This window comes from Argentina anserina, chromosome 5 (genome assembly GCF_933775445.1).
Source record: "Argentina anserina chromosome 5, drPotAnse1.1, whole genome shotgun sequence".
In the NCBI taxonomy this organism is placed as follows: domain Eukaryota; kingdom Viridiplantae; phylum Streptophyta; class Magnoliopsida; order Rosales; family Rosaceae; genus Argentina; species Argentina anserina.
In genome coordinates, this window is record NC_065876.1 from 26,337,466 (window position 1) to 26,364,724 (window position 27,259).

Here is a 27,259-nt window from a genome sequence, read left to right on the forward strand (position 1 = left end):
GATTATAAATAAACATAAGATATAAGGAATAACATAGAGTATGATAAAGTATAAGTCTTAACTTTACATTCTAAATTAATTGATAATAGATGAAGTGCGTTGTCCATATTTATATGAGATTTATAACGTGCTTAAGCTTCAATTTCACAAGACGTTTGCAGAATGCCAGAATTGCAGTACAAATACCAATTGCACTAATTATACTCATGAGTAAAATTAAGTATGTACACCCGCAAATTATGATTTATAACAATACTCACTGAACATCAAGTCTTGAAATTAATTACATAGACAAGCCCAACAAATGCCGCCACTGACTTAAACAAAACCCCAAGCCGACAACACAACATAGAACACTGATCGATCAGGCAAGAGGCTAGTCTAAACAAATTGATAAGAACATGACTGCAAACAAGGCATCCAGGAGGACGAACACCATTATTGATATATTAAAGGTATATATCGAAATTGAAATATAACACGCATGCATGGTTGAAGACGAACCTAATCACACGAGATGATTCATTGAGCTTGTGAGACACCTGACAAAGATTGTGCAACTGCAACAGCATTTAGCAAAGGCTTGAATCATGATCTTCTTTTTCCTCTGAGATTAGTGGCACGAGGGCGAGAAAGGGGCTTTCCCGGACGAGCATCTTTATTTGACAAATCTGGTGCTTCGTCGAATTCATTGTTAAGAAATTGTAGCACGTCTGGATCATCCTCACCGGTCACAGACACACTTTGATCCTCTGCTGAAGGCTCTAATTCCACTGGAGAGGTTTCTTTGATGCTCAACTCTTTGTTTGGATATTCTAATTCCAACTGATCTTTGTCATCCTCAAAAATTTCCAGTTCTATATTTGGATCACCTTCATCTGTGGCAGCCAAACTTCGGACAATATTAAAAAGTTGTTGTGGTTCCTTACTAGTATGACCGGAGGCGCGCACATCTTCACTTGTCCCATCTTTATATGATCCTCCTTCTTGGTCACCCCCGAGAGACACCAATCCCTTCCCTAGATTATCACCAATTCTGGCTGTCACCGTTTTGTCGAAATTACGAGGCTTTGTTCCTGTTCGAGGAACCATAATCTGACCTTTGATCATGCGTGAGTCTTTGCTCAGCTGATGTACTTCTGCTTTTTTGCCTTTGTAAATGCCATACCCTCTCTTCAATTCCTCAGCTGGATCATCATCATTTGTGGTGGATAAATTTTGTAAAAAATTAGGTGACTGTTCAATTCCTCCACCAGTAGCATGCAGCTGACCCAAGAATGTATCTACATTTGAGACAATTGGCTCTGACTCTTGTACTTTGTCATCTTCATCGTCAAAAGAAATCATTGCCATGCTTGGATCACAAAGGCTTGCAGCAGTCCCAGTATTTCCATGATTGAAAAGCTTTTCTGCCTCTTGTACCTGAGTACGATCTTTTCGCTCTTGTGAGTACTCTTTCTTTGAACTGCCGGCTTTCAGTTCATGTACCTTTGCTTTGTCAAATTTATAATCCCCACCATGAAGAACCTGTATATTAAGTTATCAAATCATAACATACAAACAAATGAAACAATTATCAATTTCACAACGTAGTTAATCAAACACTAACTTAAATTTTCTATTCTAGCTATCTGAGTTAGCCAAAATAGGATTACAAGTTCTCGAAGTGATATTAAATGAATTGAAATAAGACATGTTTTGGAATTTTAACATACCATAACTTTGCTGAGAGCCTGTTTACTTCCTTGAGCACTAGCAAATGGACCAGACACTTCAACTTTGCCTTGCACATCGTCCAAAGAAACCATTCCCAAGTTTGAAGCTTTGCCACCTAAATTCAAGTCTTTATCATCATGCTGAAGCTGAAATTCAGATTCCTGCATTTGTCCTCCCCCATTTTCATCTTCTTGACATTGTACTGACTCAGTATAATCAGCACTCGTGGCATCATCAACATTTTCCAATTGATGTACGTCTTCGGCGTCATTGTTATCATCTTGTGTTGCACCAACTAGATCAAAATAACTTCCAGTATTTAGAACTTGGGAATTATTAGAAGACCTTTCTTTTCTGGACCTGACACCGCTGCTACTCAAAGATGTTTCCTTCTTGGGTAGGCTCAATTTATTTTTGAAAACACTTGTTTCATCTTTAACTGCTTCAGGTTCTTCCTCCACAAGTTGTGCATAATCTCTGTTCTTTCTCTCACTTTGGTGGCTGAGAGGCTCGTCTAGTTCGCGTTCATCATCTACAGTGTTTGAATCACCTGCAGTCAATTCTTCACCATCAATTCGAGGTTCTGATTCATATGGCTCTTCATCATCCTGAGGTATCACTTCATATTTCTCTTCAAGGTTGACATCATCTTGAGAATTTTCTACCCCTCTTGGATAAAGAGTCCTCCTGGACTGTATTTCTCCCTTCTTCACACCCCTACTGGAAGATGACTTTTCATTCCTCTTCTTTGCAACACTACTCAAAGATTGTATATCCTTGGGTAGGCGCGATTTCTTTTTGGAATCATTTGTTTCTTCTCGAACTGCATTAGATCCTTCCTCAAAATTTTGACTGGAGTCTGGATTGTTTGTCCCAGCTTGGTGAGGCTCTTGCTCATCGGCAGTTGGTTGATCTACTATTTCTTCTGTATTATTTAAACCACTTGAAAACAATTCCTCGTCATCTTCCTCACCTTCTAATTCAGTTACTTGATCTGCATTGTTACCGTCATCTTGAGATTGTTTCTCGTCATTTAGACCATAAGTATCTCCTGCAGTGATACCTTGACGGACTATGGAATCCATTCTCTTCTTTGAACCATTGCGTGGATTCTTATTTTTCTTAGGTTTGCACAACTTGTTTTTGGAGTCACCGGATTCTTCTCCAATTGAATCATTCACATCTCGAGCGGAGTCCTCCTTTGCCCAACTACTCGAAGATTTGTTCTCGGGTAGATTGAATTTCTTTTTGGCTTCACTCGAATCTTCTCCAGTTGCACTAGATCCTCCCTCCGCATCTTGAGCAGAGCCTGTATTGTTTGCCCCATTTTGGTGACTGAGAGACTGGTCATAATCGCCATCGCATTCTTCTGGTTCATCTTCCCTCGGTTGTTCACTTTTATCTACATTATTTGGGCCATCGTCTTTAGCTTCTGATTCACTTGGTTGCTCTCTATCTTTTCCCTCATTTCCCTCATCTTGAAATTGTTCTGGCACATCTGAAACTAAACAACATGCAGCATTAAGAAGTTGACGGGCCCCTGTATACTTTTGTTTTCCCTTCCCCTTCTTTACACCACTACTGGAAGGCTTGTTTTTCTTGGGTAGGCGAAGTTTCGAATTCTTTTTTGATTCATTTGATTCTTTTTCAACTTCAGCTGATTCTTCCTCAACATTTTGAGATTCATCTGCATTGTCTGTCACAGTGTCATCGTCTAGGCTCCTCCTTTCGCTCTTCTCTAATTTTTCTTCATCTGAACCTTGACGATCATCCATGTTGTCATTCTCTGTATTCGAACCAATCTTGTCAGTCACATTTGTGCTATTGGTTTCATGTGGAGCAGCTTGTTCGACAATCTCACCAACACCTTGACCCGGAGGAGTCGGTACCTTTTGCACCTTTGGATCATGATCGCCCATTTCAATCACGTGCTCAGGGCCTGCGGGCTTGCTCTTAAGTTCTTGAACATGTCCTGCGGGCTCGTTTTTAAACTCTTGAAGAGAGGGTTGATCCGCCCCAGATGACATGCTTGGCCTTCCTGGCAGTCTTGGCATACGTAGCACTTTCTTCTTCATGGCCCTGGAAAGGAGACCAATTACTATAAATGCAAGGAAAAATACACCGCCTAGGGAGACACAGGCGGTAACAATAGTTGTGCGTTGCTCATTGCTAGATGGCAACAAGCCAGGTGCTGGTGCAAGTGATGAATCATAATAATTCGGAGGAATTGAATTATGATGATTAGGAGGGCTTGCCAAGGGAGATACTGGTGAAGAATGTGGAGTTCGCGGAAAGTGGTATGGAGATGGTGCAAGTGGTGATGGTGGCGGCGGTCGTGAGTAGTCGGATGAAGGAGGCGGTGGTGATGGAAAGTAAGATGGACGGTTTGATTTTGGTGGTGGTGGTGAAAGTACTGGTGGGGAATAATAAAAGGGTGGTGGTGGTGGCGGTGAAGGTAATGGAAGTACTGGTGGAGTTTGTGATGGGGTTGGGGGTGGTGGAGAATAGTGAGATGAAGGTGGCTGCGGTGGCGGTGGTGGGGGTGTTGGAGTAGCTTTGTTACATGTACATGCTGGTGGTGGATGTGGAGGTGGTGGTGGAGCGGGGAGCACTGGGGAAGTTGAGCTATTACACGGTGGTGAAGGCGGTGGTGGTGGGGAAGAGTATGGATAATTGGTCATCGTACCAGTCGTGCTACTTGCTAGCTAGCAAACAATCGAAAGCAATGTTGAGATGATTTGGGGTAGCTACCGCTGCAAAGCAGGCTCAATTTAAACTGGTTATTCTTACAGTTACTGTGAGCTTTGGTTCAACGAAATAGGAAATAATTCACTGTTGATAAATTGCATGCATGGATGATTGACTGCTGATTGCTGAGCTCTTGTACACATTCAATTATACCATTTGGAGGGCCACATCAATCAGATAAACTTTAGACAAAGTCCCTTGAATTTTACAGACACATCGTACTCCTCCAGCCCCCGTCAGGTCCTCAACAAAACCGCACTAGCTATCTCACTTATGACTGATCTGTGAACCTTATCTGGTAGAATTGAACAGAATAATGCATGTCGGATTCAGCGAAATGGGTATTCCGTTTAATTGAGAACCTCAGAAAATCCCCAGGTGATCCTCAGCTAGCTATATGAGCCAGATAAAGTATAACGGGATCAGCGAATGATAAACATACACGAGAGGTACTTTTATAGGTACTTAAAATGTTATTTAGATTTTTATAGTTTTTTTAAAATGCCTAATATCTAATTTAGTATATTAAATCAGACTACTATCAATTAATTTATTTCCTACTCTATTTCAAATTCATTTATTACATAAAACTAAAAAAATGTATAATAATTATACAAACTATCTTTTCGAATTAATTCACTCTTCCACTCGTTTTCTAAATTCATGAAGAAAAAATTGGTAGACTAACTTTTTCATTCAATGTTATATATATATATATATATATATATATATATATATATATACACAACTCACCCAGAATTAACATCACCATATATGAAATTTTCTTGACTCAAATCAAAGTTTATGAGAAAATTTTAGATAGTCATATGGTTTATACATTAAATTATCTACATTCAATTTGATGTTAATTATCTACATTTAATTTTTGACTTATGATGTTAACCAAAAAAGAAGGTAATCAATTAAATGATTTTATACAATTTGATATCCTATTTTGGGATTTTTCTAGTATATATAAGTGTTTGAGGAGGAACAAAACGAGAATAATAACAACGTAATGGAACAGAACGTAACCCTTTATTGATTGATGATGAGGCTTATATATATATATGCATTACATAACCACAATCCCGTAGGATTCAGAGTCCTAATCTATTATAGAGATGCGAATCTATCCCTAACAGGTTACCTAATGAGGCTAATACACACACAATGATAGAATATTAATTTTTATGGAACAAAAGGATAATTATCTATATTTTTTTAATTTAGATAGATAAGTTGAGAATTGTTTTTTGGTAATTTCATATGTATTGACTAAGTTAAAACTATTAAAAAAAATAGAGGTCTAAGTACCATTTTGAGAAGTATGAATAGAAGCTCCGTACCTTAAAACTTTGGGTCCATGACTCTTTCTAATTAACTTATATATATTCTACCTTGTAATCAAGAGTAAAAGTTTTGATGTTAAAACTTCTTACCAGCACCAAGATAGATTGTCCGTGGGTTTCAAAACTAGTGGTGCGAAATTCATAATTTTTGAGTTTGGGATATTCTGAAACGCATATGCATGTTTCTCATTAATTTTCACTTTAATTCCCACTTGTTTTTCGGTGGTTTTTCATTTATCCGAACACAATCTTACAATCTTAGTTGAGAATATGAGACTTTTACTATTAAGAAGTCTTACCAATCACTTACTTTTTTTTTGATATTGGCATATCGGGGTCGTACTCATTTACAATCCATCACTTCCGAGTGTTTCATGATCTCCGTAGAGGTGTTGACTCTTCCAACGTATTGTGCTGTATCTACAAGGTTTCGAACTCGAGACATTGCTTAAGCCACAACATCATGTTACCACTACTGCATGCATCCGCTGGTTTACCGATCACTTACTTAACAAATCACTTACTTAACAAAGCTAGAGCATGTAAATGAGCAGATTCGAACATACTTTTAAGCTAGAAATATGATGATTTCCTAATCATATTAAGGCGTAGCTTGTCTGACGTAATACAATTATTGAAATGATGATGAAGGATCCCCCGGCGTGTTCCACATTTAAGCTTTAGAGTTTATAATACTGAGTGCAAAGACATACGCCGGGCCACAAATGCACCTAGTTACATATTTAATTTGATATTTCCTTAACATTACAGAAAGATAGCAACGGATATGGTTATTTACCACGTACAATGATTGTCTGCTTTATTAAAGCATGCAAGCAACTCGATGTTTCGATAATGATCGGGAGTTGAGGACACAGAACTACAGAAGATAGCAGACGACTCGCAAAGTCTCTGAAGACCAAGAACAGAAGGAAGACAGTTGTATCACCAAGCATGACCAAGTAAGAATGTACGTAAGATTCAATCTCGAATACCAAGTAGAGATAATTGTGTGATGATGATTCGAAATTAGTTATTGAAAATTACATCCAAGTATAATACAAAACATAAAAAAATTTAAACAAATAAAAACATCAATCCAAGGGGACATTAATCCAAGCCCAAAATTGAATGGTCCAAATACTAATTAAATAAATAAGATTAAAATACCTAAAATATCACTGATTTCATGATAATTACTATGATGCCACACCAACCATGATCCAATTTCTATCTGTTCTTTTTAAATTTATTTCCTTCAAATTCAAGTTTTACTGCCAAACTATTGATAATGTGGAGAACTTTCAAATTATAAAGTTGTTACTCACCACATGAGCTTTCGTTTGAGTATAGTGAAACATATATTTTGAGTGACTTTGATAATTTTAAATTTTGACTACTAAAAATAACATAACAGTACCTAATATAGCAGTAGCATAGTATATAACTTCTTAATACATATGAATTTGGGTTTTTATCTATAGTAACAACTTCTTAATTGATAGTAGTAGCTTGCAATTGGCAGTAGCAGGTTCAAGGTCAGCAGTATGAATAATGTTTAAATTCAAATGAGCACAATAACATGATTGGAAAAGTACAAATGTGGTTGCAGCTAAATATCCAGTGAGTATAGATAGTAGCAGATAATTCCAGCAATGTAGTAGTAGCTAAATTTCAATGAATACAGTAACAGTTAAATTACAACAATGTAGTACAAGAGCATCGAAATGCAGTGAGTATAATAGCAACAGCTAAATTCCAGTGATTATAGTAACAACTAAATTCCAACAATGTAGTACATGAAATAGCATCTAAATTCTAGTGAGTATATTAGTAGCAGCTAAATTCTAGTAAAGTAATAACAACTAAATTCTAGCGAGTACAATAGCATCTAAATTCCAACAATGTAGATTATTAGCATCTAAATTTCAGTGAGTATAATAGTAGATAAATTCTATCTAGTGTAGTAGAAGCGTTGAGAAATAATTTGATTGAAAAGATGATAATAAATATTAGCCATTTGTGAAGGTTCAAATTATTAATGTCTTATTGACGCATGGCTGCAAAAGAACATTTTGTACTTATTAGCCTAATTGTAAAAGTCATGTCCTTATTTGTGTTTATGATACTTTTGTTTGTTAAGAAAAATTAATTAGGTAATTAAATGTAAGACATCTGGCAATAAATGAACAAATTATCCTTATCTGTTAAATATGTCTTTGTTAGTATATGAACAACTTATGGTAATATATTTGTAATTAGCATCTTAATATAGGACTTATGTGACATTTTCTAAATTAGTAATTAATAAGAGAAGTTAATGGCTCGATGAAACCACCTTGGAGGCCACTTACTAATTAAGCCATTGCTACAAAATTGAAGAAGTTACCTTTGAACGAGAAATATGAATTTTTGACGGAAAACCAATGCATATAGGTTTTTTTTATAAATTTTCTATGGCCTGAATAACCATTACATACCCCTCCGTCACTAAGGATAACAGATAAGAGGTTATGAGTCTAAACTCAAGACGAATATGCGACATAAAACTATTATTTGGTAATAAACACAAATCGAATTAAGCTATCCTATTCTATGACTGATACAAGAATAGTAATAAGCACAAATAGAATACTAATAAAGGTCTAACAACAGACATTTCAAACTAATAAAACTAAAAACTGGGGCAAGCCCAATAAATATGGACCCAAGCCCAAGCTTGAATGTTGTTGAACCACACCAAAGCCGACGCTGTCAGAGACGAGCAACCACCACCACCCTTTGTAATACCTGAGATTTCTAATTTTGATTATCGACACATTATGACTAATTAATCAATATTTTCTCTAAATGTCGAAACACGTAATTTAATAAGTTGATATAAAACTACACGTTGCCATGAGCTCGGAAATGTCTTCAGAATATTTTTCCGACGCTTTATTTATTTTCACTGAATTCTTCAAAGTTTGAAATGATTTAAAATATTTTCTTAAAAGTTAGATTTTCAGTTGGGTATTTGGTTTTGGGCATGGGAGAGGCTCAAGCCTTTTCTCTCATTGACCCGAGCCCATCTCCTTAATTCCTTAAAACACCCACTCTCGTTTTGAGCTCTAACTGGCTCTCTCCTCCGTCCAACGTTGTCGTTCGGCAAGAGCTGCGACATGCAACTCCACCATTACGTTCTCCTCTCTTTCCTCTTCAAAACCAAGCCCGTCGATCACTCAAGTGTCTATGTATTGCTTTAAATAGAATGGAAGCAGTGAAGGGCAATTGGAGATTGCAGCTTCGGCATGGAGCTCCGGCGAGCTATCTAGCATCTGTCTTGGTAAGTATAATTAATACCTTACCTTCATTACCCAATTCAATTTTTCCTTCAATTCTATAAAATCAAAGATTGATTGTTCTTTCCCTTTTCTGCATCCATTACCGCCGCCGTGCTCACCATAGCGCCTCCTTGTTTCAGCGAAATATCCAAGATACCAGACTGCGTGCGGTAATCTTCTACTTCTTTTCTTCAATTTTTGAACTCGATCCTCTATTCGCCCTTTAAATCGGTCCTAATCCATGTTCTTCTTCATCTGTTTTCTTTCTTGTCTTTGAAATCTGACTCCGGCGATCTCCATTGGCGTTTTGGGTGACGTGATGAAGTCGGCGAAGCCAAGGATGAATTCTGGGCTGCAGACGAGACTTTGGGAGAAGTTGTGGCCTCAATTGACGCCGGAAAAGCTACAGGACTGTGTTCTTCGTTTCTGGAAATCGACGAAGGTAGATTACCTTCATTTTGAGTTTCTACATTTCCACTAAGTTGTTGTTGAGTTAGATTAAACACTTTGGAGGGTCTACATGTTAGTTTAGGCTTGATCGGAGTTAGAATTGGCGGCCGGAAATGTGATAGGAGGAATAAGGGTGAAAATGGATTTTTACCATTATACTTTTACCGTTTTTACTGTTTTTACAATGACGTGAAATTACTATTATGCTCCTATAAGAAATTTACATTTTTACTGTTTGAATGTACTGTTTTACAGTTTTTATCCTAAGTTACATTTTTACTATTTATTATATGATTTTAACGATTTACTTTAACCTAAGGTAATTTAGTGAAAACCTAATTTATTTAAAATGGCGACGATTAACGTAACGTTTAGTTACGATTTTTGTTAGCTATGATTGTCGCCTGGTTCGAGACTTGAAAGCTCATTTAACTTAGTATTGTGTCAGTAATATAAATAAGTCATTAAAATGATTAAGAATGTGTTTACGTCTTAAACATGCTTAATATCGTTTAATAATTAGCATTAGACTATTTCTGAGTCATTTAAGAATTAATTGGGAGTATTGGTCAAACTTTGGTCAACTTAATCAACTCATGGTCAACCCAGAAAACACTTGGTCAATAAAAATCAAATGTTAACTTTCCTTGTGAAACTAGGAAAAAAGATCGAGTAACTTATTTTCGATATTCGACTTTGATGTTGACTCTTTTATATCTCATTAACTCAGTTTTGATGTTATGAGGATCATTCAAAAACTTGCAGCAGCAGCTAGATGTTGGATTTGGGCATTGATTAAGATTCTGCACGTCATTCCAGGTAGGAGAACTAACCTTCCATTGTTGATTTTGGGCCACTTATGAATGCATAGTCTAGTTCTCGGTTGAATATTTATGATGCATTAAATATTGCGAAAACCCGAGGTTAGGCACGTTTTAAGATAAAATAAGTGGTTAGACTTGTTTGTGAGTGTGATAGACCTGAGAGTGTATGGGGCCCGAGAGTCCGGAAACCCCTCGGTGTCAAAAATTGTAAACCTCTAGAGAGGCAATGCCCTATTTATTATTTGGATCCATTCTTTACAGTATTATTGAGGGCATTTCAGTGAAATTGACACTCTCGCTCCTCTGTTGTTATAACAGAGGCGGTTGGCCTCAATTTGAGGTCAGCAGTTTGGCCTCATTAGTCGCTAGGATCGATTGTGCATTATTATTACATCTTCCTTTATCCTACCTTGGGCGCCAAAATGTTTTAGCATGATTATTCCCAAATTTTCATTGTATTTAATATGGTTTTATCTAGATCGATATAAAACTTACCCTCAATGTTTTATGAAAACCTTTTATATCTTTACTTAGTTTTCACATTTCATGAGCAGGCTGGCCCCTACTGGGCAAGTAAGGACGACACTCACCCCTACTTTAGTTTCCTTGCATGTTCGATTGTAATTTCTGGAGCTAGAAGTCTCATTTGAGAATTAGTGTTTGTGTGCGTCTTCATGCCTTTCCTTCTCTTGTTTATCATCAATGTTTTTGAGTAAAGTTTCCTAAGGTTGACTCTTTAGTATTCTTGCTACATTTATTTAGTTTTTGGGTTGTCAAATGTTTAGTATTGGGCCGATGACATTAACGTTACCTTCCACATTTTTGTTGTATAATTTTATTTATTTTTGCAGAAATATAAAGTGTTATAATTTTATTTCGTGAACACATTTGACTTGTCGAATTTTATTCACTTATTCACGTTAGTGAGTGTCAGAGTGAAATTTAATAGTTATGTTTGCTTATTAATCTCTTATTAATCCTATTATACTAATCATATTTTCTATTCGAGATGTGACACCCTCCAGCTTGCAATCTTGCTACAACCATGGACGTAAAAGGCACCCAGACAATAAGACAACTTTGGGTTCTAGGATGCTAACGAAAGAAACCAAGAGCCAACACAACCCGACAAAGAAAATCTGGATCCAACATATCCGAACTCACACCAACCACTCCCACCACTACCCTTGTGAACTTGATCGTCCAACACACTCAACCAACCCCGCCGTGTGAGCCCCTGATTTTTTTTGTAATTTTCCAACAAATAAAATACGTCAATCAACATTTTTCCGAGATGTTGAATATGTAGTTTAATAATTTCGTACTAAACTACATGTCGCAACGAGTGCGCGACACTGTTTGCGGAATATTTTTTTGAGTTAATATCATTCGGTAACCTAAACCGACAATTATCAAGTGTACTGAGGTTTAGTCAAGCTAGGAAATAGATATTTGACCATGACATTTATCACACTATATCTCTCTGACCTTTGTATTGTTTGGTTGTTCACGTCTTTTCGTGACGAGATTTAGGACTTTACACTTGGATCTTAGAGCACTTGGATCGAGGCTTGGAGCATGTGGACTACGGCTCGACATACCAGGTATGGGGTGAGCCATTATCTTTTCGGGGTGAGCACATGGTCGTGGGTTCGATTCCCACAGACGGCGTCAATATTGATGTAGTGTATTGCGCTAGTACAATACACTTCACTCTTCGTTTATGCGATACGGAGTGCTCCTTGTTCCGCTCCTGTCACAAGTAGCACGAATCGTCAAAGTGGAGACCACGACGGCGTGGTCTTCAACTCTCCGATGCTCAAGTCAGGTTGATAATAATTTATGCAGAGTAACAGTGAGTAGTTTTGTTTGCTTACCTTATGATGTCAAAGGTTTTACCTTTTATATTTGAGTTGAGGTAGATCATTCCCTCATCTTCCGATGTGAGATTACGTTTAGTTGAGGTGTTCTCTGGAGTTTTCTTTTGGATGCGCGTGAGGGCGCGTCCGTAGTCAATTCGGGCCACGGGGCGGCTCATTACACATGTAATGCGGTTGGCTTACTGCTGGTACTGCGAGACTAGACTATTTATTAGCCTTAGTGTGCTGATAGTTGCGATGATTATGGCGGACATAAGCCTATGCCAACAATGAGGTTTTTAATTTTATAATGCTCAGCTTTATTTAATTTATTTCCTCATAATCGCATTTATCCTTATACATGTATTTCTCTAGTCAACGTCTCGAGCATTTCACTCAAGTTAATTGGTAAATTTATCGAGATACTTTTATAAACGGTGAACCCAATCTATGTCTCGAGCCCTACACTTGAGACTGAATAATATGGTTATAACTTTAAGATATTATGAGTGGTACTCATTGTCCTGATTTCTAGTACCGTCACTCATAATTAAGTAGTCATTAGTACTCGGTGTATCCGAGTGGGTGAACCATGACCCTTGTCACTAGGGACTAAATACTATAGTTATAACAATATTTATCTATATATTATATTGGTGATTCTGTTATCCTAATGTCCAATACCAATTATACTTTATAAGTCGGTGATTCTGTTTTCCTGATGTCAGGCACTGCATGTTTTATTATAAGTCGATGATTTCCATTGTCTTGATGTGCAGCACCGCATGTATTATTGTTATATGGTGAATCCGTTGTCCTAATGTCCGGCACTATGATTTACCCACAGTGATTCTCGTTATCCTGATGTCTGGCACTGTGTATTTATCTATTTTGTATTTGTGATATCTGTTGTCCTGATATCCGACACCATATTGTATTATGAGTGGTACTGTTGTCTTAATGTCTAGTACCATGACTCATGATTAGGTAGTACTTGACACTTGATTCACCCGAAGGTGAGTCGAAGCATCAAACACTAGGGATGTCGATATCCCTGTGGTTTCCTTTATTATATTCCCCGACCGTGGTGTTAGTCCTTTTATCACATATGGATATCTTTCTGCCTATCATTAACCAAACGTTGTTTTGGTTATCCCTTTCCTCTAATTTCCTTACTTTCTACTTGAGCGCCTATTCTTATGTTTACTTATATGAGCATTGCACCATTCTTTATCTTCTTTTGTTTTCAAACCCTACCTCGGTATGGTATCAGCCCCAAAATGGGTTAGCGAGGACGAGTGCTCACCCCCTGTTTTGCAAGTATCTAGTGGAGTTGGTCTGGAGGCTAGTAGTTTGATAGAGTTCGAGGCTCGTTGGTTGCTTTCCAGTCTCGAGGATCTTACTTCACGGTAATTAGCTTTCCAATATCCGAGTTGGATCTAGTTGCCACAATTAGCGTACTCTGGTATTCCTCGTCTTTTGACTTGGTCATTTACCTTCTTGTCGGACCGAGTTGGCCATTGAGACTTAAACATGTTCTTTGTTTGATGTTTGAGTCTTACATTGTTACCTTCCGCGTTTGTTTATTTTTACGTCTATATTTCATTTACTCCTCATGTCTTATCGTCAGTTTATTTTTATTCTATTCATAACTTTGTAGTTTCGAGTTTGTAGATAGTTGACACGTCGGGTTTGACGTGACGGTTGTTTATTAATTAAGGTCTACGGCGAATACTGTTTCATTCCGGTCCAGGAAATGGTCCCGGGGTGTGACACACCGCTTATGTTTCGCACTCAAAGACTTTCGCCTAGCGTTGACCCGCCGTAGCCCTCCTAACACCTCCTCCTCCCAAACGAGATAGATCGACCCACCTCCGATAACGCTTGCTTCTCTCTCTCTCTCTCTCTCTCTCTCTCTCTCTCTCTCTCTCTCTCTCTCTCTCTCTCTCTCTCTCTCTCTCTCTCTCTCTCTCTCTCTCTCTCTCTCTCTCTCTCTCTCTCTCTGGGTTTTCTTGGATATCCAAAGAAAATATAATTAAACATACAACATTGTTTCCATAACAATATATAAGGGAGGACCACAATAATATATAAAAATTTCTTTAAACATGTGTTTAAGGAACCAATAATTTATTATTGAGGTCCAAAATTTGCAAAGGCATCGACGTTCAAATGTTGTAGTTAGGATATATGGATAAGGTTTCATAGTGAGGCAAATATTGGCTTTAATTACTATTAATGACTGATTGAATTAGTTAGTTTCCAAACATATGCACTAAGTTTCCACAATGTAATTGACCGGTTAATAAATTAGCACATCAACACATCCCAATCAATAGAATGATAACAACGAAAATGATCAATTATATCAATTTTTGAGAAAAATAATCATGTTTTCTCCATCTCTCGTGGTTGTTCCTAGGGTTTCTTTGTGCATCTTAGCAATTTGGCGTCAGTTTGGTGGTCTTGAACTCTTGATTCCATACCGGTGTTTAGAATGTTAGGAATTCGACCTTGAATTCTTTTGCGGAAGTTAACAAGTGCAAAACAATATAGATAAACAATTGAGAACACAAACACAAAGTTTACGAGGTTCGACATAGAAGAACAACACAAACAAGAATATACTCTTCCAAGACGTTCTCACCAACTCTCAAGACCTCACTTGCTCTCTGTGTTTTACCTTGATGTCTAACTACTACTACTACCTATGTCCCTATTTATAGATGTCTAAACCTGAAACCTATAAGTCATTGGAAACCTATTCCCAATATACATAGAAACCATTACCAAGTAGGAAATCACCAAAGTGTTCATTATTTGATCAAGATTTAATGAATCCTTATCCTAAGTGGAATCGGATCCACAAACCTAACAATCTTCCACTTGGAGCCGATTGGACCAGTAGTAACAATCTTCAACACTCTTCAATCATAGTAACTCGAAACCCACCGCAACCAACATCTCCCTCTTCAAGTTTGGAGACCAACTGAAGCCAAGCATAGCTTCAGTTTACCTATTGGCACACACTTGGTTAACATGTCCGCATGATTTTCACTTCCTTGAATCTTCAACAATTGCAGCACTTCATTCTCCACGAGCTCTCTTATGTATACTTCATAGGAATGTGTTTAGTCTTTGAAGGGTTCTTTGCGAAGTGAATTGCACTTTGACTGTTACTGTGCAAAGCACAAATCTCCTTCTTTTTACCCAATTCGTCCAAGAGACCTTTTAGCCACACCATCTCCTTACCAGCCTCTGAGAATGCTACATACTCTGACTCCGTCGTCGACAAAGTCACTTGCCCTTGCAAATGTGAGATCCAAGATACAACAGTACCACCTACAACATACACATAACCAGTTGTACTCCGACTAGTAGCATTATCTCCTGTAATTCAACACTACCTCTCTTGAAACAAAGAAACATATTAGTGGTATCTTGAAGATACCTCATGATCCACTTCACAGCCTCCTAATGTTGCTTACCTGGATTACTTGTGTACCTACTCACAACTCCAACTACATACACAATATCGGGTCTAATACACACCATAGCATACATTAAGCATCCAGCTACCGACGCATAAGGTACGTTCTTCACATATTCTTTTTCCTTTTCACTCTTGGGTGATTGTTCCAATGTTTCCTTGTGGAATCATCAATATAAATCACGTAGTACCTTGAGCCAGCCATTGAAAGCTCAGGTGCAGAACCCCACACATCAGTATGAACCAACTCCAGTTTTGCATCTTTTGGCGGCTTGCCACCCTTTGAGAAACTGACAGTTTTTTCCTTCCCAAATATACAATCTTCACAAAGCTCAATTTTCACTGAGCTCACACCATGTAGTTTACCTTGTGCCTGAAGTACACCCATTCCTTTCTTGTTGATGTGCCCAAGTCTATGATGTCATAAGTATGCATCATCCTTCTTCTCAATGATCGTATCGCTTACATTGTTTTCAACAACAACGATAATACCCAAGGTCGTGTAGAGTGACCCTGTCTTGAGTCCACGAGCTAATACCATAGCTCCTTTACTTACTTTGCACTTGCCTTTCTCAAAGGTAGTACGACATCCTTCATCATCCAACTGACCCACATAAACAAAGTTTCTTATCAACAATGAAATGTGTCTAACATTCGTCAAAGTCCATATTCCACCATGTGTGAGCGAGATCTTCAAATCACCCATTCCCACAATATCCAGGGCTCTACCATCAGCAAGAATTACTCTTCCAAAATGACTATGTTGGTAATTAACCATGAGCTTAAGTTGTGAAGTTGAGTGAAAAGATACTCATGAATCCACGATCCATGATTCCAATGGTGTTTATGTAACGCTTAGTACATATGCCTCCGACTCATACTCAGTTGTGTTTGCCATCTTCATTGCATCCTTCCACTATTTACAATCTCTCTTGATATATCCAGTCTTACCACAATGCCAACACCTTTCGGACCATTTTCTTGCCCTGGATACACTTCGTCTTTTTCCTGGTGCCTTGGACTTGGACATTCCACGATAATTGTTTGAGTGTTTGTTGGACGTTATACCTCTATCATTCTATAGATAGAGGAGAACTTGAAGGCTCAATAAGATTATTAAGTCTTCGCATCTCCTCATTCAAAAGAATGTCATGCACGTCATTAAACTTCAACTTCTTCATAGTCCCAACTCCACTACAAATTGAGTTCACAGTCACATCCTAATATGAAGGCATGGAAGTTAACAACACTAAAGATTTGATGTGTTCGTCGAACCTTACATCCACCAAGGCTAGTTGCTCGATAATATCACCAACTACTCCAACTTATTGGCGAACATATATACCCTTACCCATCTTCAGAGTGAACAGTTATCTCATCAAGTATAATTATTGAACGGCGTTTGGATTCTCATACATGTTGGATAGGCTATCCAACATTCCCTTTAATGTAGTCTCCTTGATGACAAATTGCCTTAATTCATTTCAAAGTGATAATCGAACTGTTCCAATGGCCATCCTGTCCATCTCAACAAATTCTTCCTCCTTCATCTCTTTTGGGAGCTTGCCGCTTAAAGTCTTCGCAAACTTCTTCATACTCAAGTAATCCTCGATCTGTGACCTCCATAGGCTGTAGTCATTGTCGTCAAACTTGTCGACCCTCTTCTCAACGTCTTTTATGCTCATTGTTTCCACTCTAGAACCTGGCTCTAGATACCACACTATTAGGGAATTAGGATCCCTCCCAACATGGCTCACAAAGTATACCGATAGAAAAGTAAACTCATTTTCTATCAAATTACTCCACCTCAAACTATGAGTCCATATTTGAGGTCTTGATGAACTCCATGATCAACATGCAATCCTTCGACGAACGAATACCACAAATGACAAACAAACACAATCGTTGACATCACGAACCATATTGACGAGATATACCTCTCACCTCATCATTCCCTTGAGTAAAAAAGATCCCTTGCAATCTCACATTGATTAGGATTTGTCTTGAGTCTACTTCACCTGAGCTGGCTCCACCTAATGTACCTTTGAGTTGCCACCTTGACCGTTTGCTTGACTCCACCATGAATGATGACGTGCCCCAGGCGAACCTGGCTCTGATACCACACTGTTAGGAATTTGACCCTGAATTCCTCTTGCGGAAGTTAACAAGTGCAAAATAATATAGATAAATAATTGAGAACACAAATACAAAGTTTACGAGGTTCAACAAAGAACTTGTCTACTTACTCGGGCTGCTGGGTTTCACTATAGAAGAACAACACAAACAAGAATATAAGATCTCTCGCAAGACGTTCTCACCAACTCTTAAGACCTTACTTGCTCTCTGTGTTTTACCTTTATGTCTAACTACTGCTACCTATGTCCCAATTTATAGATGTCTAAACCTGAAACCTATAAGTTATTGGAAACTTATTCCCAATAGACATAGAAACCATTACCAAGTAGGAAACCACCAAAGTGTTCATTCTTTTATCAAGATCTAATAAATCCTTATCCTAAGTGAAATCGGATCCACAAACCTAACATAGAGTTGGTGGTAGTGAACTAGACAACTAGTGATGGGCTTCTCATGGCTGTCACCTTGCCCATTTGAGTTTGGAGTCCAGCTCGCTTTGGTAGTGCGGCCGTGATCCCTTCGCTTCCGGCCATATCAATACACCGCCATGGCTTGTGGCTGTAATGGGGTCTTTGAGACTGATTTGGACGGAGAGGAGACTTCATAGTGGCCAGATCAAAGCCTATACCTATCGACGGTACTTCATATTCTTATACTTGAGCACAATAATGTACTAAATTAACTTATAAACCCCTCTGTCGGGACGACAACCCATTTCACGGCCAACACATAAGAGTAATAAGACCAATGGTCTAAATATCGTTTTTGGTATCGTATCGGTCGAGAGATAAAACGATATATCGGGGGATATATCGGTTTTATCGGATTTGCTTATTTTCAATATAATTTATAAAATTATACTTCAATATGTATCAAATAAACTAAAAAAACGGTACTAAGTAAATTAAAGAAAATAAATACTTGATTTAATGACAATTAAAGTACACGAACGACATCTAATAAAAAAATAGGCATTTAAGAATAATTATTTAGACTTGAAATTCATCATATATATTTAAAATATATATAAAGTAAAAATATATATGAAAAAATGAAAAAAAAATAAGTTTTTCAAAAAAAAAAAGAGCAAATAAATATTAAAAAATTAAACAAAAATTGAGAAAATAATAAAAAAATCAAAGTTTGACCGATATTTGACCGTTGACCGATATAGTCAACCGATATGACGATATCATATTGTTTTCTAAATATCGCCGATACATCGGCCGATATATCCGATATTTAGAACACTGAATAAGACATGATATAACCTAGGCTGCACGGAATCAGGTACGGGTACATGGAAGCGAAACGTTTGGAAACGCGGAAGCGTGTTTTTCAAAAAATTTAGGAAGTGGGTACATTTTGGAAACGTCGAAATAATAAAAATATATAAATATATATAAATTATATAAAAAATAAATATAATAACAAATTTTTAGTTTAAGTAACTCAAAATCTCAAATAACTTAAATAACTTGTGTTTAACATTCGAAATAATACAAATATAATGAGAGATCTAGGTATCAGCAAGAGAGAAGGAGGGTCGGTGACTCGGTGGTAGGTCAAAAATATGTCGAAATAAATCATTTGACTCGACGAAGGTAGGTCTAGCCATTCATTTAAAAAATAAAAAAAAAACATAAAAACCTTTATTTTTTTTTTGGAAACTCACGTTTCCACCGCATTTCTAATTCGGAAACTCGCGTTTCCAAAATATATTTTTCTGGAAACACGTTTCCGGACGTTTCCGAGCGTTTCCGGAGTGGTTCCACTTCGGAAGTGGGAAACGTGGGTGAAGGTACGTTTCCGTGCTTCCTAAGATATAACCCCTTCCACAAAAAGGCAACATGAATTTCGCAAAGGTAGAAATAAATGTTATTTCTTGTGCTACGCGCCTAAACCTCATATCTTGTCTCTAACCTATCTTGGTTTTTTTTCTATTTTATTTTATTTTTCAATTCCGAGTGATTTTCAAATGCAGTTATGAACAAGGTTCAAAATCTCCCTGATATTTCCAATATATCATTCAATGTCTCCCTAAAAAAAACGATATATCTTAGGGGTAAATATCTTATTTTTTTCCTGTATCTGTGATATTTCTCCGATAACATAAAATATCTCCGATATTTACGGTATATCTGAAAAATTTTACTTAATTTTTTTATCTCAACTTGATGATGTCTCAGACTCTCAGAGAAAAGTTTTTGATTAATTAATCACCATGAGCCTCGAGAGATATCAAAAGGAAGACTAGAAAAATATCCGTTAATCGGCTAATTTTTAATTTTTCGTAAAAAATATCCGAATGAGGAGTGAAAGTTAAGTCTTAACTCTTAAGAGTCAAGTCATATCAGTGATAAATACTCTCCTTGACCTTGAAAAAATCCAAAATAAAGGGTCACATAGTAGTCTCATGAAGACCATAAGAGGATGAAACAAATTTCAATGCTACTGTAACACCATGTGACAATGCATAGTTGTCTACTTTTCCAATCACAATTTGACATGCAAACTTTAATTAGTTAAATTATATTTAAGCTATTTTGTCAAATACTATTTTTGGTTTTTTTTTAAAACCCTAAACCCTAAACACTCTAATACCCAATACCCTAAATTCCTACACCCTTCACTCTAAACTCTAAACTCTAAACCCTAAACTCTAAACTCTAAACCCGAAATCCTAGTTCAAAATCATCAAAGTCATTTTACAAATAATAAAAATATGTTGAATTATAATTTTAGTGTAATAAATCCACATGTCAAAATATAACAGGTAAGGAGGACCATTAGGCATCGACATGTGGTACTACGGTAACATATAAAAATCTCTCATAAGAGGATATCCTTATATCGAGTTGGATTTATCTTTATTATTCACATCTCGGAGAAACTATAGGCAGCTCGAAATAGAAATATGACTATCATGTTAACCATTACATTTTGTACTATATGACTCGTATGTCTTGAGCAGAGTATTGTAGTTTTATTGACTAACGTGCATCTTTTCAAGCACATAGAGCATTTTTCTGGTACTAGATAAAGTTAATAATTATATATGTTTTTATATAATTTAATAATAAATAAGTAAATAATTTCGAAACATGAACGATATTTTTTTAAATATCCCCGATATATCTCCGATAAATTCGATATCTCAATTAAAAAAAAAACTATATCTACCGATACCGATATTTTAAAATTTGGTTATGAATGTTGTCAATAATATTTTGGTTACTCTAATCAAGTCTAATGCATCAATCTCTTTCCCGCCAAAATTTTATGATGTAAATATTATGGGTACACTAATCAAATTTAAGAGTGCATGCATCTGTCTATTCCGCAGGGTTAAAATTATCCTAAAGGATAATCATTTGAACACTAATTCCTGAGGTCTAATATAAGACTAGCATTATGACAACATGCACATGAGTACTGGCAAGAGAGATTAACTAGTAACACTCCCAATACGTACATAAACATAAATTATTAGGTGTACGTTGCATGTGGAATAACATGACTCAGATTACATCCGACTCTAATTGATAATAGATGAAGTACGTACGTTACCCAAATGGCCAAATCCATATGAATGATATGATCGAGTTTCATAACGTGCTTAAGCTTCAATTTCAAAAGAAGTTTGCAGTACACATATCAATATATAGTCGTAAGACTCTTCAGTAAAATCAGCTATAAAATTAAGTATACCCACAAATTATGATTTATTTATATTTTATAACAACACTCGCTGAAAATCAAGTCTTGAAAGTAAATACACCGATCAAGCCCAACAAATACAGCCACCAACTTAAACAAAACCCCAAGCCGACCACACAACATAGAACACTGATCGATCAGGCAAGAGGCTAGGCTAAGCAAATTGAAAGTACATGACTGCAAACAAAGCATCCACGAGGACGAACACCATTATTGATATATTAAAAGTATATATCGAAATTGAAATATAACACGCATGCATGGTTGGAGACGAACCTAATCACGAGATGATTCATCCCCTGTGAGCTTGTGGTACACCTGACCAAAGATTGGGCAACTGCAACTGCAACAGCATTTAGCAAAGGCTTGAATCAGGATCTTCTTTTTCCTCTGAGATTAGTGGCACGATGACGAGAAAGAGGCTTTCCCCGACGAGCATCTTTATTTGACAATGCTGGTTCTTCGTCACACATATTGTTAAGAAATTGTAGCACATCTGGATCATCATCACCAGTCACAGACACACTTTGATCCTCTGCTGAAGGCTCCAATTCTCCTGGAGAGGTTTCTTCGATGCTCAACTCTTCGTTAGGATGTTCTAATTCTGACAGATCTTTGTCATCCTCAAAAATTTCCAGTTCTGAATTTGGATCACCTACATCTGTGGCAGCCAAACTTTGGACCATATAGGAAAGCTCTTGTAGTTCCTTACTAGTATGACCGGAGGCGCGTACATCTTCACTTGTCCCATCTTTATGTGATCCTCCTTCTTGGTCACCTCGGAGAGACTCCAATCCCTTCCCTAGATTATCACCAATTCTGGCTTTCACCATTTTGTCGAGATTACGAGGCTTTATTCTTGTTTGAGAACCCATAATCTGACCTTTGATCATGCTTGACTCTTTGCTCAGCTCATATACTTCTGCTTTTTTGCCTTTGTAAATGCCATCTCCAAGAGACTTCAATTCCTCAGCTGGATCCTCATCATTTGTGGTGGATAAATTTTGTAACAAATTAGGTGACTGTTCAATTCCTCCACCAGTAGTATGCAGCTGACCCAAGAATGTATCTACATTCGAGACAATTGGCTCTGACTCTTGTACTTTGTCATCTTCATCATCAAAAGAAACCATTGCCATGCTTGGATCACAAAGGCTTGCAGCAGTCCCAGTATTTCCAAGATTGAAAAGCTTTTCTGCCTCTTGTACCTGAGTACAATCTTTTCGCTCTTGTGAGTACTCTTTCTTTGAACTGCCGGCTTTCAGTTCATGTACCTTTGCTTTGTCAAATTTATAATCCCCACCATGATGAACCTGTATATTAAGTTATCAAAACATAACATACATACAAATGAAACAATTATCAATTTCACAACGTAGTTAATCAAACTCTAACTTAATTTTTCTATTCTTATCTGAAAGAATAAGAGTGATTCTAGCTATCTGAGTTAGCCAAAATAGGATTACAAGTTCTCGAAGTGATATTAAATGAATTGAAATAAGACATGTTTTGGAATTTTAACATACCATAACTATGTTGAGAGCCTGTTTACTTCCTTGAGCACTAGCAAATGGACCAGACACTTCAACTTTGCCTTGCACATCGTCCAAAGAAACCATTCCCAAGTTTGAAGCTTTGCCACCTAAATTCAAGTCTTTATCATCATGCTGAAGCTGAAATTCAGATTCCTGCATTTGTCCTCCCCCATTTTCATCTTCTTGACATTGTACTGACTCAGTATAATCAACACTCGTGGCATCATCAACATTTTCTAATTGATGTACTTCTTCGGCGTCATTGTTATCATCTTGTGTTGCACCAACTAGATCAAAATACCTTCCAGTATTTAGAACTTGAGAATTATTAGAAGAGCTTTCTTTTCTGGACCTGACACCGCTGCTACTCAAAGATTTTTCCTTCTTGGGTAGGCTCAATTTATTTTTGAAAACACTTGTTTCATCTTTAACTGCTTCAGGTTCTTCCTCCACAAGTTGTGCATAATCTCTGTTCTTTCTCTCACTTTGGTGGCTGAGAGGCTCGTCTAGTTCGCGTTCATCATCTACAGTGTTTGAATCACCTGCAGTCAATTCTTCACCATCAATTCGAGGTTCTGATTCATATGGCTCTTTATCATCCTGAGTTATCACTTCATATTGCTCTTCATCGTTGAGATCATCTTGAGATTTTTCTACTCCTCTTGGACCAGGAGTCCTGGACTGTATTTCTCCCTTCTTTGCACCCCTCCTGGAAGATGACTGATCATTCCTCTTCGTTGCACCACTACTCAAATATTGTATATCCTTGGGTAGGCGCAATTTCTTTTTGGAATCATTTGTTTCTTCTCGAACTGCATTAGATCCTTCCTCAAAATTTTGACTGGAGTCTGCATTGTTTGTCCCAGCTTGGTGAGGCTCTTGCTCATCGGCAGTTGGTTGATCTTCTATTTCTTCTGGATTATTTAAATCACTTGAAAGCAATTCCCCGTCATCTTCCTCACCTTCTAATTCAGTTACTTGATCTTCATTGTTACCATCATCTTGAGATTGTTTCGCGTCATTTAGACCAGAAGTATCTCCTGCAGTTATACCTTGACGAATTCTGGAATCCATTCTCTTCTTTGAACCATTGCGTGGATTTTTGTTCTTCTCAGGTATGCACAGCTTGTTTTTGGAGTCACCGGATTTTTTTCCAATTGCATCATTCACATCTCGAGCGGAGTCCATCTTCTTTGCCTCAATTTGGCGACTGAGAGGCTCGTTATCACCCTGATCTTCTTCTAGCTCATCCTCAGTTGGTTTTTCTTCCATATCTTCAGCATCATTTGAACCACCATGAACCAAGTCTTCGTCATTATCATCGTCATCATCATCTTGAGCTTCCGATTGACTTACTTGCTCGGCATCATTATCACCATCTTGAGATTGTTCCGCGTTTCGTGGATTCACTGTTTGTGCAAAATTTAGAATTTGACGGACTCCAGAAGACTTTCCTTTGCCCTTCTTTGCCCCACTATTTGAAGATTTGTTCTGGGACTGGCTGAATTTCTTTTTGTCTTCTCCAATAGCATCTGATCCTTGATTCACATCTTGGGCAGAGTCTGTGTTGTTTGTATCAGTTTGGTGACTGGGAAGCTTGCCATCTTCCGGATCTTCTTGCACTTCCGCAGTAGGCTTTCCTACTGCATCTTCTGCATTATTTGAACCTTCAGAAAGCACGTCTTTGCTATCATCTTCAGCTTCCGACACCTGCTCTTCGTTGTTATCACCACTTAGAGATTGGTCCACGTCGCCGACATCAAATGTTTGTACAACATTTAGAATTTGGCCAACTTTAGGACACTTTCCTTTCCCCTCCTTTGCCCTACTACTCCGTCTACTCGAAGATTTGTTCGTGGGCAGGTTGCGTTTCCTTTTGGATTCATTCGAATCTTCTCCAGTTGCATTAGATCCTCCCTCCACCTCTTGAGCAGAGCCTGTATTGTTTGCCCCAGTTTGGTCTTCTTGTTCATCTCTCCTTGGTTGTTCACTTTTATCTACATTAGTTGAACCATCGTCTTTAGCTTCTGATTCACTTATTTGCTCTGTATCGTTTCCCTCATCTTCAGCTTGTTCCGGCACATCTAGATCTAAAGCAGATGCAGCATTAAAAACTTGAAGGGCTCCTGAATAATTTTGTTTTCCCTTCCCCTTCTTTTCACTACTACTCGAAGGCTTGCTTTTCTTGGGTAGGCGAAGTTTCTTTTTTGATTCATTTGGTTCTTCTTCAACTTCAGCTGATCCTTCCCCAACATTCGGAGATGCATTTGCATTGTTTGTCACAGTGTCATCGCCTAGGCTCCTCCTTCCGTTCTTCTCTAATTTTTCTTCATCTGCACCTGGAGGATCATCCATGTTGTCATTCAAACTTTGTTCGTCGAAAGGCTTGCCAATCTCTGTATTCGACCTAATCTTGTCAGTCACATTTGGGCTATTGGTTTGCTGTGGAGCAGCTTGTTCGACAGTCTCACCAGCAACGTTAGATCCTCCCTCCACATCTTTGGCAGAGCCTGTATTGTTTGCCCCAGTTTGGTCTTCTTGTTCATCTCCCCTTGGTTGTTCACTTTTATGAGTTTTATCTACATTAGTTGAACCATCGTCTTTAGCTTCTGATTCACTTATTTGCTCTGTATCTTTTCCCCCATCTTCAACTTGTTCTGGCACATCTAGATCTAAAGCAGATGCAACATTAAAAACTTGAAGGGCTCCTGAATAATTTTGTTTTCCCTTCCCCTTCTTTTCACTACTACTCGAAGGCTTGCTTCTCTTGGGTAGGCGAAGTTTCTTTTTTGATTCATTCGGTTCTTCTTCAACTTTAGCTGATCCTTCCCCAACATTTGGAGATGCATTTGCATTGTTTGTCACAGTGTCATCGCCTAGGCTCCTCCTTCCGTTCTTCTCTAATTTTTCTTCATCTGCACCTTGGGGATCATCCATGTTGTCATTCAAACTTTGTTCATCGAAAGGCTTGCCAATCTCTGTATTCGAACTAATCTTGTCAGTCACATTTGGGCTATTGGTTTGCTGTGGAGCAGCTTGCTCGACAATGTCACCAGCAACGTGATCCGGAGGAATCGGTACCTTTTGCACCTCTGAATCATGATCGCCCATTTCAATCACGTGCTCAGGGCCTGCGGGCTTGCTCTTAAGTTCTTGAACTTGTTGTGCGGGCTCGCTTTTAAACTCTTGACGAGAGGGTTGACCCGGCCCAGGCGACATGCTTGGCCTTCCTGGCAGTCTTGGCACTTTCTTCTTCATGGCCGTGGAAAGGAGACCAATTACTATAAATGCAAGGAAAAATACACCGCCTACGGAGACACAGGCGGTAAGAATAGGTGTGCGTGGCTCATTGCTAGATGGCAACAAGCCAGGTGCTGGTGCAAGTGATGAATCATAATAATTCGGAGGAATTGAATTATGATGATTAAGAGGGCTTGCCAAGGGAGATACTGGTGAAGAATGTGGAGTTCGCGGAAAGTGGTATGGAGATGGTGCAAGTGGTGATGGTGGCGGCGGTCGTGAGTAGTCGGATGAAGGAGGCGGTGGTGATGGAAAGTAAGATGGATGGTTTGATTTTGGTGGTGGCGGTGAAAGTACTGGTGGGGAATAATAAAAGTGTGGTGGTGGTGGCGGTGAAGGTAATGGAAGTACTGGTGGAGTTTGTGATGGGGTTTGGGGTGGTGGAGAATAGTGAGATGAAGGTGGCTGCGGTGGCGGTGGTGATAATGAAGCAAATGGTGGGGAGTAATAAGATGAAGGTGACGGTGGTGGGGGTGTTGGAGTAGCTTTGTTACATGTACATGCTGGTGGTGGATGTGGAGGTGGTGGTGGAGCGAGGAGCACTGGGGAAGTTGAGCTATTACACGGTGGTGAAGGCGGTGGTGGTGGGGAAGAGTATGGATAATTGGTCATCGTACCAGTCGTGCTACTAGCTAGCTAGCAAGCAATCGCAAGCAATGTTGAGATGATTTGGTAGTAGCTACCGCTGCAAAGCAGGCTCAATTTAAACTGGTTATTCTTACAGTCTTACTGTGAGCTTTGGTCCAACGAAATAAGAAATAATTCAGTGTTGATAAAATGCATGCATGGATGATTGACTGCTGATT

The 27,259-nt window shown here is 38.1% G+C and overlaps 1 protein-coding gene across 1 annotated transcript; it reads right to left on the minus strand.

Moving 5' to 3' along the window:
- Positions 1-364: 364 nt before the first annotated feature.
- Positions 365-27,203, minus strand: LOC126793625 (uncharacterized). Its single transcript, XM_050520201.1, has 3 exons — positions 23,145-27,203; positions 22,893-22,931; positions 365-1,488 (listed from the first exon to the last, which is right to left on the minus strand). The coding sequence occupies exons 1-3, from the start codon at positions 27,063-27,065 to the stop codon at positions 589-591; spliced, it is 4,860 nt and encodes a 1,619-aa protein (XP_050376158.1). The 5' UTR covers positions 27,066-27,203; the 3' UTR covers positions 365-588.
- Between the last annotated feature and the right edge of the window lie 56 nt (positions 27,204-27,259).